The sequence below is a fragment of the Moschus berezovskii genome, chromosome 8 (assembly GCF_049115385.1).
Source record: "Moschus berezovskii isolate FMDL1 chromosome 8, NW_MosBer_1.0, whole genome shotgun sequence".
In the NCBI taxonomy this organism is placed as follows: Eukaryota; Metazoa; Chordata; class Mammalia; order Artiodactyla; family Moschidae; genus Moschus; species Moschus berezovskii.
The window spans coordinates 71365223-71381743 of NC_142467.1; the positions used below are offsets into that span (position 1 = coordinate 71365223).

The 16521-nt window shown below is 38.0% G+C and overlaps 1 protein-coding gene across 1 annotated transcript; it reads right to left on the bottom strand.

Moving 5' to 3' along the window:
• Positions 1–10827: 10827 nt before the first annotated feature.
• Positions 10828–11760, bottom strand: LOC129559566 (olfactory receptor 5V1-like). Its single transcript, XM_055431470.2, has one exon. It carries the CDS (start codon positions 11758–11760, stop codon positions 10828–10830), a length of 933 nt encoding a protein of 310 aa, XP_055287445.2.
• Between the last annotated feature and the right edge of the window lie 4761 nt (positions 11761–16521).

Below are 16521 nucleotides of genomic sequence, written 5' to 3' on the forward strand. Positions count from 1 at the left end.
GATTGGAAATGATCCTGATGCCTGAAAAGATTTAGAGCAAGAGGAAAAGGGGGCAACAGAGGATGAAATGTTTAAATGGCATCATTGACTCAACGGACATGAGTCTGAGCAAACTCCAGGAGATAGCAAAGGACAGGGAAGCCTAGCAAGCTGCAGTCCTATTATTAGGAATGTAAATTGGTACAGCCACTATGGAGAACAGTATGGAGATTCCTTGTGTGGTTGTGTTCTCAGTAGCTCAGTTGTGTCCAACTCTTTCTTTAAACTCTAAAGTTAGAGCTATCATATGATTCTTTTTTACTTTCTCTTCCATTATAGGTTATTAAAATATTGAGTATAGTTCCCTGTGCTGTATAGTAAAATCTTGTTGGTTATCTATTTTGTATATGTGCTATGCTTAGACCCCCATTCATGTCTGAATCTTTGTGACCCCCTGGACTGTAGCCCTCCATACTCCTCTGTCCATGAGAACTCTCCAGGTAAGAATATTGGAGTGGGTTGCCATGCCTTCCTCCAGGGGAATCTTCCCAACCCAGGGATCGAACCCAGGTCTCCCACATTGCAGGCAGATTCTTTATAGTCTGAGACACTTGGGAAGCCCTGCTGCTGCTGCTAAGTCACTTCAGTCGTGTCCGACTCTGTGTAACCTCATAGACTGCAGCCCACCAGGCTCCCCCTTCCCTGGGATTCTCCAGGCAAGAACACTGGAGTGGGTTGCCATTTCCTTCTCCAATGTGTGAAAGCGAAAAGTGAAAGTGAAAGTGAAGTCGTGTCCGACCCATAGCGACCCCACAGACTGCAGCCTACCAGGCTCCTCCATCCATGGGATTTTCTAGGCAAGAGTACTGGAGTGGCTATTTATGCTTTAATTCCAAACACCTAATTTATCCTTCCCCCTCTTCTTTGATAACCATAAGTTTGTTTCCTATGTCTGTGAGTCTATTTCTGTTTTTAAAATAAGTTCATTTGTATAACTTTTTTGTATATTATATTTCTCTTTGTCTGACTTACTTCACTTAGTATAATAATCTCTAGGTCCATCCATGTTGCTGCAAATTATATTATTTCATTCTTCTTATGGCTGAGGAATAAATAGTCCATTGTATATACATAAACTACACTTTCTTTACCAATTAATCTATTGATGAACATGAAGGACACTTCTGTGTTGTGGCTATTGTAAATAGTGCTGCTGTGAATATCAAGGTGCATATGTCTTTTAGAACTATGTTTTACTATGGATATATGCCCAGAATTGCTGAATCATATGGTCATTCATTTTTTTTATTTTTATTTTTTTAAAATTTTAATTAGAGGCTAATTACTTTACAATATTGTATTGGTTTGCCATACATTGACATAAATCCACCACGGGTGTACATATGTTCCCCATCTTGAACCCCCCTCCCTCCTCTCTCCCCATCCCATCCCTCTCAGTCATCCCAGTGCACCAGCCCTGAGCATCATGTATCATGCATCGAACCTGGGCTGGCAATTCGTTTCCCATATGGTAATATACATGTTTCAATGCCATTCTCCCAAATCATCCCACCCTCGCCCTCTCCCACAGAGTCCAAAAGACTGTTGTATACATCTGTGTCTCTTTTGCTGTCTCGCATACAATGTTCATCTATGCACTGTTTATAATAGCCAGGACATGGAAGCAACCTAGATGTCCATCTGCAGACAAATGGATAAGAAAGCTGTGGTACATATAGACAATGGAGTATTTCTCAGCCATTAAAAAGAATACATTTGAATCAGTTCTAATGAGGTGGATGAAACTGGAGCGTATTATACAATTTTTTTTTTATTTTTGAGGAACGTCCATACTGTTCTCCATAGTGATTGAACCAATTCACATTCCTACCAAGAGTGTAGGACGGTTCTTTTTTCTCTACAATCTATGCAACATTTATCATTTGTATACTTTTGATGCTGGCCATTCTTATCACTACGAGATGATACTTCACTGTGGTTTTGATCTGAGTTTCTCTAGTAATTAGTGGTTGAGCATTTTTTTCATGTGCATTTGGCCATCTATTTGGAGAAATGTCTTTTTAGACTTTCTGACCATTTTTTGCTTAGTGTGTTTTCATATATATATGTGAAATAATTGCATGAGATTTTTGTATCTTTTGGAGATTAATTTATTGAGAGTCTCATCATTTGCAAACTTCTCTCCTTCTATAGGACATTTTGCTGTTGTTGTTGTTTGCTTATGGCTTCCTTTGCTGTGCAAAAGCTTTCAAGTTCAGTTACATCTTATTTGTTTACTGTTATTCTTATTTCTATTACTCCAGGAGATGAAGCCATTAAAATATTGCCACAAATCAGAACTCAGTTCAAGATAGGGCAGTAGAAGTGCATGCAGTTATCTCTCCTGCAAGAGCTCCAAAATTTCAACTAGCTGTTGAACAACCATCGACAGGAGAATGCTGGAACTCACTAAAAAAAAAAAAAAGATAATCCATGTTCAAAGACAAAGAGTAAACTGCAATGAGAATGTAGGGGGAACACAAACATGATAATTTAAATCCCATATACACTGAGTGAGCAATGCACAAACTGAAGAACAATAGTACCAAATAAGTTTTCCCAATGTTTTGAAGATCCTGAGCCCCACATCAGGGTCCCCAGACTGGGGATCTGGAAAAGAGACTAGGAATTCCCAGGGAATCTGACTTTGAAGGTCAGTGGGATGTGATTATAGGACTTCCACAGGACTGGGGGAAGAGACTCCACTCTAGGAGTGCACAAACAAAATCTTGCATGCATCAGGACCCAAAAGAAAAGAGCAATAACCCCACAGGAGACTAAACCAGACATACATGCTAGTGTTGGAGGGCCTCCTGTGGAGGTACAGGTCAAGAATAGCCTGCCACAGGCAAGGGGGCACTGGTAGCAGCAGTCCTGGAAGCAGCCCCTTGGTATAAATCCTCTTGGTGGTCACCAGTAACCCTACCACAGATCCCATAGACCCCGGAGCTGGGTAGCATCAGGTTAAACAACTAACAGGGAGAAAGCTCAACCCCACCTATCAGCAGACATTGGATTAAACTTTTACTGAGTGTGGCCCTTACCACTGGGGCCTAAGGAAGACCCAGTTTTTCCCACCACAAATCCCTTCCATCAGGAAGCTTGCACAAGCCCCTTAGCTTCATCCGCCTGAGGGCAGACAGAAGAAGTAAGAAGAACCACAATCCCACAGCCGCTTGAATGAAAACCATTATTCAGAAAGTTGGTCAAAATGAAAATGCAGAAGGTCATGTTCCAGATGAAGAGACAAGATAAATCCCCAAAAAACAACTAAGTAAAGTGGAGATAGGCAATATTCCAGAAAAAGAATTCAGAATAATGATAGAGAAGATGATCCAAGATCTCAGAAAAGGAATAGAGAAGATGCAGGAAATGCTTACCAAAGCCCTGGAAGAACAAAGGAATAAATAAATAGAGATGAACAATACACCAGAAGAAATCAATAGCAGAATAATTGATGCAGAAGAATGGACAAGTGACCTGAAAGACAGAATGATGAAAATTACTGCCACTAAATAGAATACAGAAAAAAAAAGAGAGAATGAAAAAATTTCTGGGTTGGATGAAGCACAAGCTGGAATCAAGATTGCCAGGAGAAATATCAATAACCTCAGTTATGGAGATGACACCCCTTATGGCAGAAAGCAAAGAGGAACTAAACAGCCTCTTGATGAAGGTGAAAGAGGAGAGTGAAAAAAACTGGCTTAAAACTCAACATTCAAAAAATGAAGATCATGGCATCTGGTCCCATCACTTCATGGCAGACGGGGAAACAGTGGGAAACAGTGGGAAACAGTGACAGACTCTTTCCTTGGGCTCCAAAACCACTGCAGGTGGTGACTGCAGCCATGTACTCAAAATATGCTTGCTCAAAGATCATAGCTTGGAGGAAAAGCTATGATCAACCTAGAAAGGAACGAAAAAAAGAGAAATCACTCAATCATGTCCGACTCTTTGCAACCCCTGGAACTGTAGCCTACCAGGCTCCTCCGTCCATAGGATTTTCCAGGCAAGAGTATTGAAGTGGGTTGTCATTTTCTTCTCCAACAACATATTAAAAAGCAGAGACATTACTTTGCCAACAAAGGTCTATCTAGTCAAAGCTACGGTTTTTCCAGTAGTCACGTATGAATGTTGGGCCATATATAAGGCTGAGTGCTGAAGAACTGATTCTTTCAAACTGTGCTGTTGGAAAAGTTTTAAGACTGAGTCCCTTGGACAGCAAGGAAATCAAACCAGTCAATACTAAAGAAAATCAGTCCTGAATATTCACTGAAATAACTGATGCTGAGGTTGAGGCTCCCGTACTTTGGCCGCTTGATGTGAAGAGCCAACTCATTGGAAAAGACCTTGATGTTGGGAAAGACTGAAGGAAGGAGGAGAAGGGGATGATAAGAGGATGAGATGGTTGGATGTCATCACTGATTCAATGGACATGAGTTTTAGCAAGCTCCAGGAGATGGTGAAGGATAGGGAAACCTGGCGTGCTGCAGTCCATGGGGTTGCAAAGAGTAGGAAACGACTGAGGGACTAAACAACAACAAAAACGTATATCATGTCATCTGTAAATAGTGATGGTTTAACTTCTTCTTTACCAATTTGTACTGTTTTAATTTATCTTTCTTTTCTAATTGCCATGGCTAGGACTTCCAAAACTATGTTGCATAAAAATAAGAGTGGACCCCCTTGCTTTATTCCTGATCTGAGATGATATGCTTTCAGCCTTTCACCATTGAGTATGAAATTAGCTGTGAGGTCTTGTCATGTGCCCACATGCATGTTAAGTCACTTCAGTCCTGTCTGACTCTGTGCAACCCTATGGACTATAACCTGCCAGGCTCCTCTGCCTATGGGATTCTCAAGGCAAGAATTCTGGAGTGAATTGCCATGCCTTCTTTCAGGAGATCTTCCAGACCCAGGGGTTGAACCCACTTCTCCTACGTCTCCTGCATTGGCAGGCAGGTTCTTTCCTTCTAGTCCACCTGGGAAGCCTGTATCCACTTTATTATGTTGAAGTAAGAGTCGGACACGACTGAGCGAATGAACTGAACTGAACTGAACTGTGCTTCTCAGGTGGCGCAGTGGTAAAGGATCCACTTGCCAATGCAAGAAATGCAGGAGACAATCCATGGCTCAGGAAGATCCCTTGGAGTAGGAAATGGAAACCCACTCCAATATTCTTGTCTGGAAAATTCCATGGAAAACAAAACCTGGCAGACTCCAGTCAGTAGGGTGCAGAGTCAGGCACGACTGAGCAGTTGATCGTGAGCATGTTCCCTCTACACTTACTTTCTGGAGAGTTTTTATCATAAATGAATGTTGAATTTTACAAAAGCTTATTCTTCATCAGTTGAGATGATTCTTTTTATCCTTCAGTGTGTTAATATGGTGTGTCACACTTGTTGATTTGTGTATTTGATCATGGTGATCTTTTTATGAATTTGGTTTGCTAGTACTTTTTTTTTGAGTAGTTTTGCATCTATATTCATTATGAGATTGGCCTGATTTTCTTTTCTGTGTTATCTTTACCTGATTTTGGCATCAGGGTGATGGTGGCCTCACAGTATGAACTTGGGAATGTTGCTTCTGCAATTTTTCAGGAGAGTTTCAGAATGATAGGTGCTAACTCTTCTCCAAACTTTTATTAGAATTCGCCTTGAAACCATCTGGTCCTAGACTTGTTTGTTGAAAGTTTTAAAATCACACTTTCAGTACTTGTAATTTGACAGTTCACATTTTCTCTTTCTTCCTGGATTGGTCTTAGAAGTTTCTACCTTTCTAAAAATTTCTTGGTTTCTTTTAGGTTATCCATTTTATTGGCATGTGGCTGTTTGCAGTAGTCTTTTGTATTTCTGCTGTGTCAGTTGTAACTTTTCCTTCTTCATTTTTAATTTTATTTGAGTCCTTTCCTGTTTTTTCTTGATCAAATTGGCTGTAGTTTATCAATTTTATCTTTTCAAAGAACCATCTTTTAGTTTTAGTGATCTTTTCAGTCTCTATTTCATTTTCCTGCTCTGATCTTTATGATCTCTTTCCTTCTACTACCTTTGGATTTTGTTCTTCTTTCTCTATTTGCTTTAGGTGTAACATTTGATTGCTTATTTGGTATTTTTCTTGTATTGCTATAAACTTCCCTCTTAGAACACGTTTGATGTATCCCATAAGTTTTGGTTCATCATGTTTTCATTTTGTCTCTAGATAATTTTTACTTCCTCTTCGACTATATCGGTAATCCATTGGTTGTTTAATAGCATATTGCTTAGCCTTTGTGATTTTGTGGAGTTGTTTGGTTTCTTTTTTCTTTTTGCATTTTTTTCTTATAGTTGATTTATAATCTCAACAGTTTTTTGGTCAGAGAAGATGCTTGATACAATTTCAATTTTCTTAAATTTACTTTTAGAGAGGAGAGAGAATAAAAATATATATATCCATCCCTTACTCTTATTCAAGGACAAGAAACTGTGATATATGTTCAACAGAAAAGATATGCCTTCATCAAAGTATTGCCAGCCACAAGTTTAAACAGTCCAATACTTTCAAGCAGGGGAGAGCATGTCATCCAGTAACTTCATCCAGTTTCAATATTTTTTTAATTCGTTTATTTTTTATGGAAGGATAATTGCTCTACAGAATTTTGTTTTCTGTCAAACCTCAACATGAATCAGCCATATATATAGATATAGCCCCTCCCTTTTGAAACTCCCTCCCATCTCCCTCCCCATCCCACCCCTCTAGGTTGACACAGAGCCCCTGTTTGAGTTTCCTGAGCCATACAGCAAATTCCCATTGGCTATCTATTTCACATACAGTAATGTAAGTTTCCATGTTTCTGTTTTCATACAATCTCACCCTCTTCTCCCCTCTGCCCATGTCCATAAGTCCATTCTCTGTATGTTTCTCCACTGGTGCCCTACAAATAAATTCTTCAATACCATTTTTCTAGATTCTGTATATATGTATTAGAATATGGCATTTATCGTTCTCTTTCTGATTCACTTCACTCTGTATAATTGGTTCTACATTCATCCACCTCATTAGAACTGACTCAAATGTGTTCCTTTTTATAGCTGAGTAATATTCCATTGTGTATATGTACCACAACTTCTGTATCCATTCATCTGTTGATGGACATCTAGGTTGCTTCCATGTTCTAGTTATTGTAAATAGTGCTGCAATGAACGATGGGATGTCTCTTTCAATTTTGGTTTCCTCAGTATATATGCCTAGGAGTGGGATTGCTGGGTCATATGGTGCTTTTATTCCCAGTTTTTTTAAGGAATACCATCTTCCATAGTGGCTGTATTTATTTACATTCCCACCAACAGTGCAAGAGTGTTCCCTTTTCTCCACACCCTCTCCAACATTTATTGTTTGTAGACGTTTTGATAAGGGCCATTCTGACTGGTATGAGGTGATATCTCATTGTAGTTTTGATTTGCATTTTTCTAATAATGAACGATGTTGAACATTTTTCATGTGTTTGTTAGCCATCAATATGTCTTCTTTGGAGAAATGCCTATTTAGGTCTTTTCTCCAATTTTTGATTGGGTTCTTTTTCTGGTATTGGGTTGTATGAGCTGCCTGTATATTTTGGAAAATAATCCTTTGTCAGTTGTTTCATTTGCTATTATTTTCTCCCATCCTGAGGATTTTCTTTACACATTGCTTATCGATAAGTTTCAATATTTTGCGACTTTAAGATCTTGGGCATTATACAATTCATCCAAAACATTACAAAGTAATATAAAGACAAAGTCTAGGGTTTCACTTGTACTTTAAGAACATTTTTTCTTCACTTAATAAGAAAAAATTCAAATTACAATTTTTTATGTTAAATAAGCATAGAAAATTCTGGAATATTTTTTTCACTTTTTAAAAAATTTTCAACAACTGTTTTCACTATTGGTCAAAGTCTGATTCATGGCAAATTGATGACAGACCCATTGTTTTCAACAGGATCGAAATTGTTTCCAGATTTACTAACAGAGATATAACCCCAGTATCTTTAAAGAATATTGTGCTCGGGTAAGTGATAAAATATAAATATTTGGTTATCTGATTGTAAAATGAACAATTTGTTGAATTCTTAACTTTTTACTCAATTTTAAATGATTATCTTAACAAATCCTATGTATTCTGTTGCTATATGATGAAAACTTTGTTATTTCATACCACATGTAAACTTGGAGATATAGAATAAAATGAGGAATAAGAAAACAAGCCTCAAATTTATCATGGTTAAGTACTTTATTACTTCATTTCTTATTTCAGGTATGCATGGATTTTCTCACTTGTTCTAAAATTAAGCAACATTTAGTTCAGTCAGTTCAGTTCAGTTCAGTCGCTCAGTCGTGTCCGACTCTCCATGACCCCATGAATCACAGCACGCCAGGCCTCCCTGTCCATCACCAATTCCAGGAGTTCACTCAGACTCATGTCCACAGAGTCGGTGATGCCATCCAGCCATCTCATTCTCTGTCGTCCCCTTCTCCTCCCACCCCAACCTTTCCCAGCATCAGAGTCTTTTCCAGTGAGTCAACTTGTTGCATGAGGTGACCAAAGTATTGCAGTTTCAGCGTTAGAATCAGTCCTTCCAATGAACACCCAGGATTGATCTCCTTTACCCACCACAAATATTAACAGCCTTGTATGTTGTGGAAGATGTATATCAAGTCATTGCTGAATTTTAGAAAATGTAATTAATTCCAAACAATGTTATCTCAATGTGTTTTACTCCATTTCATGTGACATAAATACAAATAATCAAGCTATATTTTGCATAATTTTGAAAATGACTAAGAAATCAATGACAATCCAAAGGAGGAAGTGATTATGCTTTTTGAGTTATATAAGACTACCTTATTAGTGATGTTAATACATCACTTAGTGATTAATAGAAAGACAGAATCCAGATAAGAGAAAGCTAGAATGTACTTATGTGACAGAGTGAAAAGAGAATCAGAAATGCAGAGATTTGGTGACATCCCATTATGATCACCAGACTGGAGACTAAATTTTGAAAGCTATCAGGTTATCCAGGATGGGGGAAATTATTAAGAAAATTATACATGACTTCTGACTTTAAAGCAGTAGGAGATAAAGAAAATACTCCTATCTCTACATGTGACAAGAAAAGGGAATGCATTGAAAATGATGTGCTATCTATAGTCAGAAACTATAGCTCTCTAGGCAAACAGAATAAAAGTACTAGACTTTAAGGCAAAGCAAAGTCTAGCTTCATGAATTTCAGCCTAAGTAGCAGAGTAAAATTTATAATAAAATACAAGGTAGCTAATAGATGTGCTTGTGAGTGTGTGTGTGTGTAAATGACCGTGTTGATGCTAAGATAAGAATAATACAGTGAGCTGAATTAAATATCTAAATCAGAGACAGAAAAAACAGTGCACTCCTAGAAGGCACAGGCAGAACTAAGAATGGAAAGGCTCATGAGAAAATACAGAGAAACAGAGAAATACAGAATAAGTGGAAGCTACAATTGAAGAGGAGGAAGAATGAAATGAAAACACTAAGGATAAATGTCATAAGCAGTCTGTCAAATAAAGGAAAGAAGCATAGATATCATTTATACATAAATATAGATTCAATAAAGCTAAAAATACAGATATATAGATATGAATATGATAACAGATCTAAGTTAACTTAGTTCAGCTTATACCTGTTCAGTTCACTGCAGTCACTCAGTCGTGTCTGACTCTTTGCGACCCCATGAATTGCAACATGCCAGGCCTCCCTGTTTATCACCAACTCCCAGAGTCCACCTAAACCCATGTCCATAGAGTCAGTGATGCCATCCATCCATCTCATCCTCTGTTGTCCCCTTCTCCTCACGCCCCCAATCCCTCCCAGCATCAGGGTCTTTTCCAGTGAGTCAACTCTTCACATGAGGTGGCCAATGTATTGGAGTTTCAGCTTTAGCATCAGTCCTTCGAATGAACACCCAGGACTTATCTCCTTTAGGATGGACTGGTTTGACCTCCTTACAGTCCAAGGGACTCTCAAGAGTCTTCTCCAACATTATACCTGTTCAGTTCAGTTCAGTCGCTCAGTCGTGTCCGACTCTCTGCGACCCCATGAATCACAGCACGCCAGGCCTCCCTGTCCATCACCAACTCCCGGAGTTCACTCAAACTCATGTCCACAGAGTCGGTGATGCCATCCAGCCATCTCATTCTCTGTCGTCCCCTTCTCCTCCCGCCCCCAACCTTTCCCAGCATCAGAGTCTTTTCCAGTGAGTCCACTCGTCGCATGAGGTGGCCAAAGTATTGCAGTTTCAGCTTTAGCATCAGTCCTTCCAATGAACATCCAGGATTGATCTCCTTTAGAATGGACTGGTTGGATCTCCTTGCAGTATAAGGGACTCTCAAGAGTCTTTTCCAACACCACAGTTCAAAAGCATCGATTCTTCGGCGATCAGCTTTCTTTACAGTCCAACTCTCACATCCATACATGACCACGGGAAAAACCATTGCCTTGACTAGACGGACTTTGGTTGGCAAAGTAATGTCTCTGTTACATGTGTTTAATTGTTACCAGTTCTCTGCTTCCTTTCAGAAAATATCAATTTTTGGATGATAAAATTAACGTTTCTAGTTCATGAAGATAGTGATATATAGAAAGACATAACTAATGTAATATGTATGTGGGTATAAAAATTTCTATGTGTAGACAAGTTTGCATTCCATATACACTTATGTTAATTGAAAATTATTCATGAATTATTTCTATGAAATCATCATAAATTGAGCTTTGAGTTATTTGCTTTTAATATTATACTCTATGACATAAGACCCTTCTGAGTGCTCCTTTCACTTCTGTATTTCTCAAGCTGTAGATCACAGGGTTTAACATTGGAGTAATAATTCCATATAACATGGAGATGAGTCTATCTCTTGCTGGGAAGTGTTGACTGGAATAGGGGCGTACATAGGTAAATACTGTCGTGCCACCAAATAAACAAACCACCAGAAGGTGGGAAGCACATGTGGAAAAGGCTTTATGCTTACCACCTGTGGACTGAATCTTTAGGATGGTAGATACAATGTAGAAGTATGAGATAAAAGTAACCAGAAAGGAGCTGATCCCCAAGATACCTCCTTCCACTAAAATAAGCATTTCTGCCACATAAGTGGATGAGCATGAGAGGACAAGCAGTGGTGGGATATCACAGTAGTACTGGTTAACTTGGTTGGACTTGCAGAAAGAAAGGCGGAACATAGATACTGTATGAAGGAGGGAGTTGAGAAATCCTGCTACCCAGGTCCCAGCAGTCAGCTGAACACAGCGAACCTTGGTAATGATGAGGGTGTATCGAAGAGGGAAACAGATGGCCACATACCTGTCATAAGCCATGACAGAGAGAAGGAAGACTTCAGTTCCCACAAACGCCACCAGAAAATAAAGCTGCAAAGCGCACCCAATGTAGGAAATGCTGTGCTTCTCAGTCAAGAGGTTCTCCAGCATCTTGGGGACAGTAACTGAAGGGCAGAATATGTCTAAGAGGGACAGGTTTGCCAAAAAGTAATACATGGGTGTGTGCAGTTTTTTCTCAGTTCCAATGGCCAAGAGAATGGCCCCATTTCCCCCAACAGTGACCTGATAGATGATGACAAAGACCACAAAGAGAGGGTAGCGCACCTCGGGGAGATCAGAAAGACCTATAAGGATAAAATGAGTCACCGTGGTTTGATTGTAGGCATCCATCTCCTCTGTCTACAATGGTCTTTCTGGAGGAAATGTAGCAAACAAAAACATATTAGAGCAAAAAGCCAAAGAGGCAAGCAATGAGAAATTCTTACATGATAGTTGGTGAGCAGTTCTTGGTAAAGAATGCTAAAATTATATTTTAATTAGAGATTTTTATTATTATGTGTGTGCATTCATGCGAGTCCAACTCTTTGAGATGCTATGGAGTGAAGCCCCTCAGGATCCTCTATCCATGGGGTTCTCCAGGCAAGAATACTGAAGTGAGTCACCATGCCATCCTCCAGGGGATCTTCCAGATCCAGAGATCAAACCCTGGCTTCTGCACTGCAGGTGGATTCTTTACCCTTGAGCCACTGGGGAAGTCATTTGATTATTATAACTACTATTTTAAAATCTCCTGTTTTCATAATTCTTGAAGATTCATTCTCTGCTCCTTTTCAGAAGGAAGCCCTCTGAGAAACTAAAAAAACAAACAAAAAAAATTTTTTAATTTGACTTCCATTAAACCACCGTGGATCTGTTTGGGATTTCACATTTCAGTGAAGCTAAGATGTGCTTCCCACACCTCCTTGGGCATTTACCTTATCTTGCCTATATTGTCTGAACATGTACAATTTTATGCACAATCTCAGTATAAACTACCTTGGAGTTAGATGTAGTGTATTATTCCTTGGTATATAAATTTTAATAAATGCTAGAAACTTGAAAACATATTGTATATGAACATTCATCCAAATAACTGTTGAGTAAAGGAATGAACCAAGGTCTCCTGCATTGTGGGTGTATTTTTTACCACCTGAGCCATCAGGGAAGCCCAAAGGAATGAATGTCATTTTATTTGCTCTGACAAAGTGTTTCTATAAGTAAAAAATAAATGTGGAGATGTTTTCATAACTTCAAAATCATAATAATTTAAATATCAACATTAATATGTATTCTCCACAGAAAGTACAGTGAAAGTGAAAGTTGCTCAGTCGTGTCTGACTCTTTGCAATCCCATGGACTATACAGTCCATGGAATTTTCTAGGCCAAAATACTGGAGTGGGTAGCCTTTCCCTTCTCCAGGGGATCTTCCCAACCCAAGGATCAAACCCAGGTTTCCTGCATTGCAGGTGGGTTATTTACCAGCTGGGCCACAAGGGAAGCTCACAAAAATTATAAAACATTAAAATTAAATTTATTTAATTTTATAAAATTAAATAAATTAATAAAATTAAATTTGCCTACAAAATATAAATTAAACCTGATCTGATAGTGTCTGAGCTTCCCAGGTAGCACCAGTGGTAAAGAACTCGCCTCTCAATGTCGAAGACATAAGAGACACGGGTTTGATCCCTGGGTGGGGGAGATCTGCTGGAGGAGGGCATGACAACCCACTCCAGAATTCGTGCCTGGAGAATCCCCATAACAAAGGAGCCTGGAGGGTTAGAGTCCATAGAGAGTAGGACACGACTGAAAAAACTTAGCATGCACGCACACTGAGGGTGTCTGAATGTGAGCCTAACATGAAACAAATGTATTCATTAATAATTTTTCTTTTTAAAATTTAAATAAATCACTATGTGTATATGAATATTTAAAGAAATATGGGATCCTCCATGACCCACCTCCCAGAATATTGGAAATAAAAGCAAAATTAAACAAATGGGACCTAATTAAAATTAAAAGTTTCTGCATAGCAAAGGAAACTATAAGCAAGGTGAAAAGACAGCCTTCAGAATGGGAGAAAATAATAGCAAATGAAACAACAAAGAATTAATCTCCAAAATATACAAGGAGCTCCTGCAGCTCAATTCCAGAAAAATAAATGACCCAATCAAAAAATGGGCCAAAGAACTAAACAGACATTTCTCCAAAGAAGACATACAGATGGCTAACAAACACATGAAAAAATGTTCGACGTCACTCATAATCAGAGAAATGCAAATCAAAACCACAATGAGATACCATTACACACCAGTAAGAATGCCTGCTATCCAAAAGTCTACATGCAATAAATGCTGGAGAGGGTGTGGAGAGAAAGGAACCCTCTTACACTGTTGGTGGGAATGCAAACTAGTACAGCCACTATGGAGAACAGTGTGGAGATTCCTGAAAAAACTGGAAATAGAACTGCCATATGATCCAGCAATCGCACTCCTGGGCATACACACCGAGGAAACCAGAATTGAAAGAGACACATGTACTGCAATGTTCATCGCAGCACTGTTTATAATAACGAGGACATGGAAACAACCTAGATGTCCATCTGCAGACGAATGGATAAGAAAGCTTTGGTACATATACACAATGGAGTATTGCTGCTGCTGCTAAGTCACTTCAGTCGTGTCCGACTCTGCGTGACCCCATAGACGGCAGCCCACCAGGCTGCCCTGTCCCTGGGATTCTCTAGGCAAGAACACTGGAGTGGGTTGCCATTTCCCTCTCCAATGTGTGAAAGCAAAAAGTGAAAGTGAAGTCGCTCAGTCGTGTCCGACCCTCAGCGACCCCATGGACCGCAGCCCACCAGGCCTCCATCCATGGGATTTTCCAGGCAAGAGTACTGGAGTGGCTTGCCATTGCCTTCTCCCAATGCAGTATTACTCAGCCATTAAAAAGAATGCATTTGAATCACTTCTAATGAGGTGGATGAAACTGGAGCCTATTATACAGAGTGAAGTAAGCCAGAAAGAAAAACACCAATACAGTATACTAACCCATATATATGGAATTTAGAAAGATGGAAATTATAACCCTGTATACCAGACAGCAAAAGAGACACAGATGTATAGAACAGTCTTTGGGACTCTGTGGGAGAGGGTGAGGGTGGGATGATTTGGGAGAATGGCATTGAAACATGTGTATTATCATATGTGAAACGAATCGCCAGTTCAGGGTAAATGCATGATACAGGATGCTCGGTGCTGGTGTGCGGGGATGACCCAGAGGGAGGATAAGGGGAGGAGGGAGGTGGTAGGGGGGTTCGGAAAGGGGAACTCATATACACTCGGGGCGGATTCATGTCAATGTATGGCAAAACCAACCAATATAATATTGTAAAATAATTAGCCTCCAATAAAAAAAAAAAAGCTCAACATTCAGAAAACTAAAAAAATAAAGAAAGAAATATGGGGTTCCAGAATTATATATTCTTGAACATATTGGCAATACTAATTATTCTTTACAGTCCACATAATCATAGTGTTTATGATATTTACAAAAAATTATTTTAGTTGAAGGTCTACAAATCAATACCTCTGTGGATTTTTTGTCACTTTGAAATTAACTTTTTTTATATCATATGTGTAACAGAAAAACTTGATTAGAAAATAAAATGCAAAAGTCATTTTCAGTGGTTCCCCCTTCCTCAACATTTGTTTTGCCTACTGGACATTCTTAATGATTATTAGTAGAAATAATAATGATATTAGTAGAAATGATACAATTTATGCACAATGATTTATTTATACATGTGAAATGAAATTACTTTCTGCCATGTTTTTTTCCCATGCAATATTTAAATAAGAATTTTTGAGGCATTTTGGGAGATGTTTTTCTCTTTCTACAAGCAGCACCAGATCTGTACCATGCTTGAGAGAAAAAAAAAAAAAGAGAGAGAGACTGTCAATAATTCTCAAATCATGAAATATAGGAAAGAAAATTCCGATAATAACTACAAAGTGTCTGGATACTGTTATTCAATCAATAGAAGATGTTTAACAAGTAAAAAAATATCAGAACAACAGCATCTACCATGTCAGTTCTCAAATTCTCAAATTTTCAATATTTTACTGCACTGTTCAATTTCAGTCTACACCTTAATAAGGTTAATAGTTTTAAAATAATATTCAATTTATGAAACTTCTGAAGACACTTGATAAGAAAATTAGTATCTTGAGATATTAACTTCTATGTTAAGTACTCATTTTTCTTTATACCCACACTTACTAATTTGACTAATATGTTTAGTGAGGATTATGAAAAATAAGTCAAAAACATCCTGACAGACACATAAGGTAGCTCTACATCAGGATACATAATCAACATTCATCTTTTAAAGTATAAAATTTTTCCTAAATTTTGTACTTTATAATTTAAGTTTGTTAAGTCAAGCTTAGGTTCTTGGCACATAGAATGCAGAATTTGTTAATGGGGGGAAGAAACTTTTGCTCATGTGAACAATACATGTCTTAAACCAAACGTAGTTAAAGCTTAGGTATTTCTCATCTAATTAGAAAATAAAAGTAATTTTTTTAAATAATACATTGCTGAGGAAGAGGTTCCATAACATTTCTTATTAACCCAAGAGATTGGTAGCAGTATATTAGAAAATCAAAGAAATTCTTAGAAAGTAAAATCTGACTTGCTACTTGAAATTAATTGGTATAAATATAAGCATATGAGTTTTTTGAAAAATTCAGGTTAAATTCAGTTTTTTATCATAAACAGCCAAATAATGAGAACTGGAAGTAGAAATGAGTGGCTTAAAACTAGACTTTTATTGGAAATTACCCAGAAATCAACCTTTATTATATTTGCATATGATGTAATCAAGTGTACAAGCTTTTTTCTTTAGCAGTTATTTGACAATTCCACTATATAGAGAAAAAGAAAATTAGTTAATTAAGCATGAATAATCACTTAAAAATATTACATTTTAAGATAATTGAAAATTTATAATTATAATTAAGTTATATATCAATATCAAAGAAAATTACATTTATATAGAGGATTTTTTGTTAAAGATATATTACTAGAGAAGTTCTATAACCATTTTT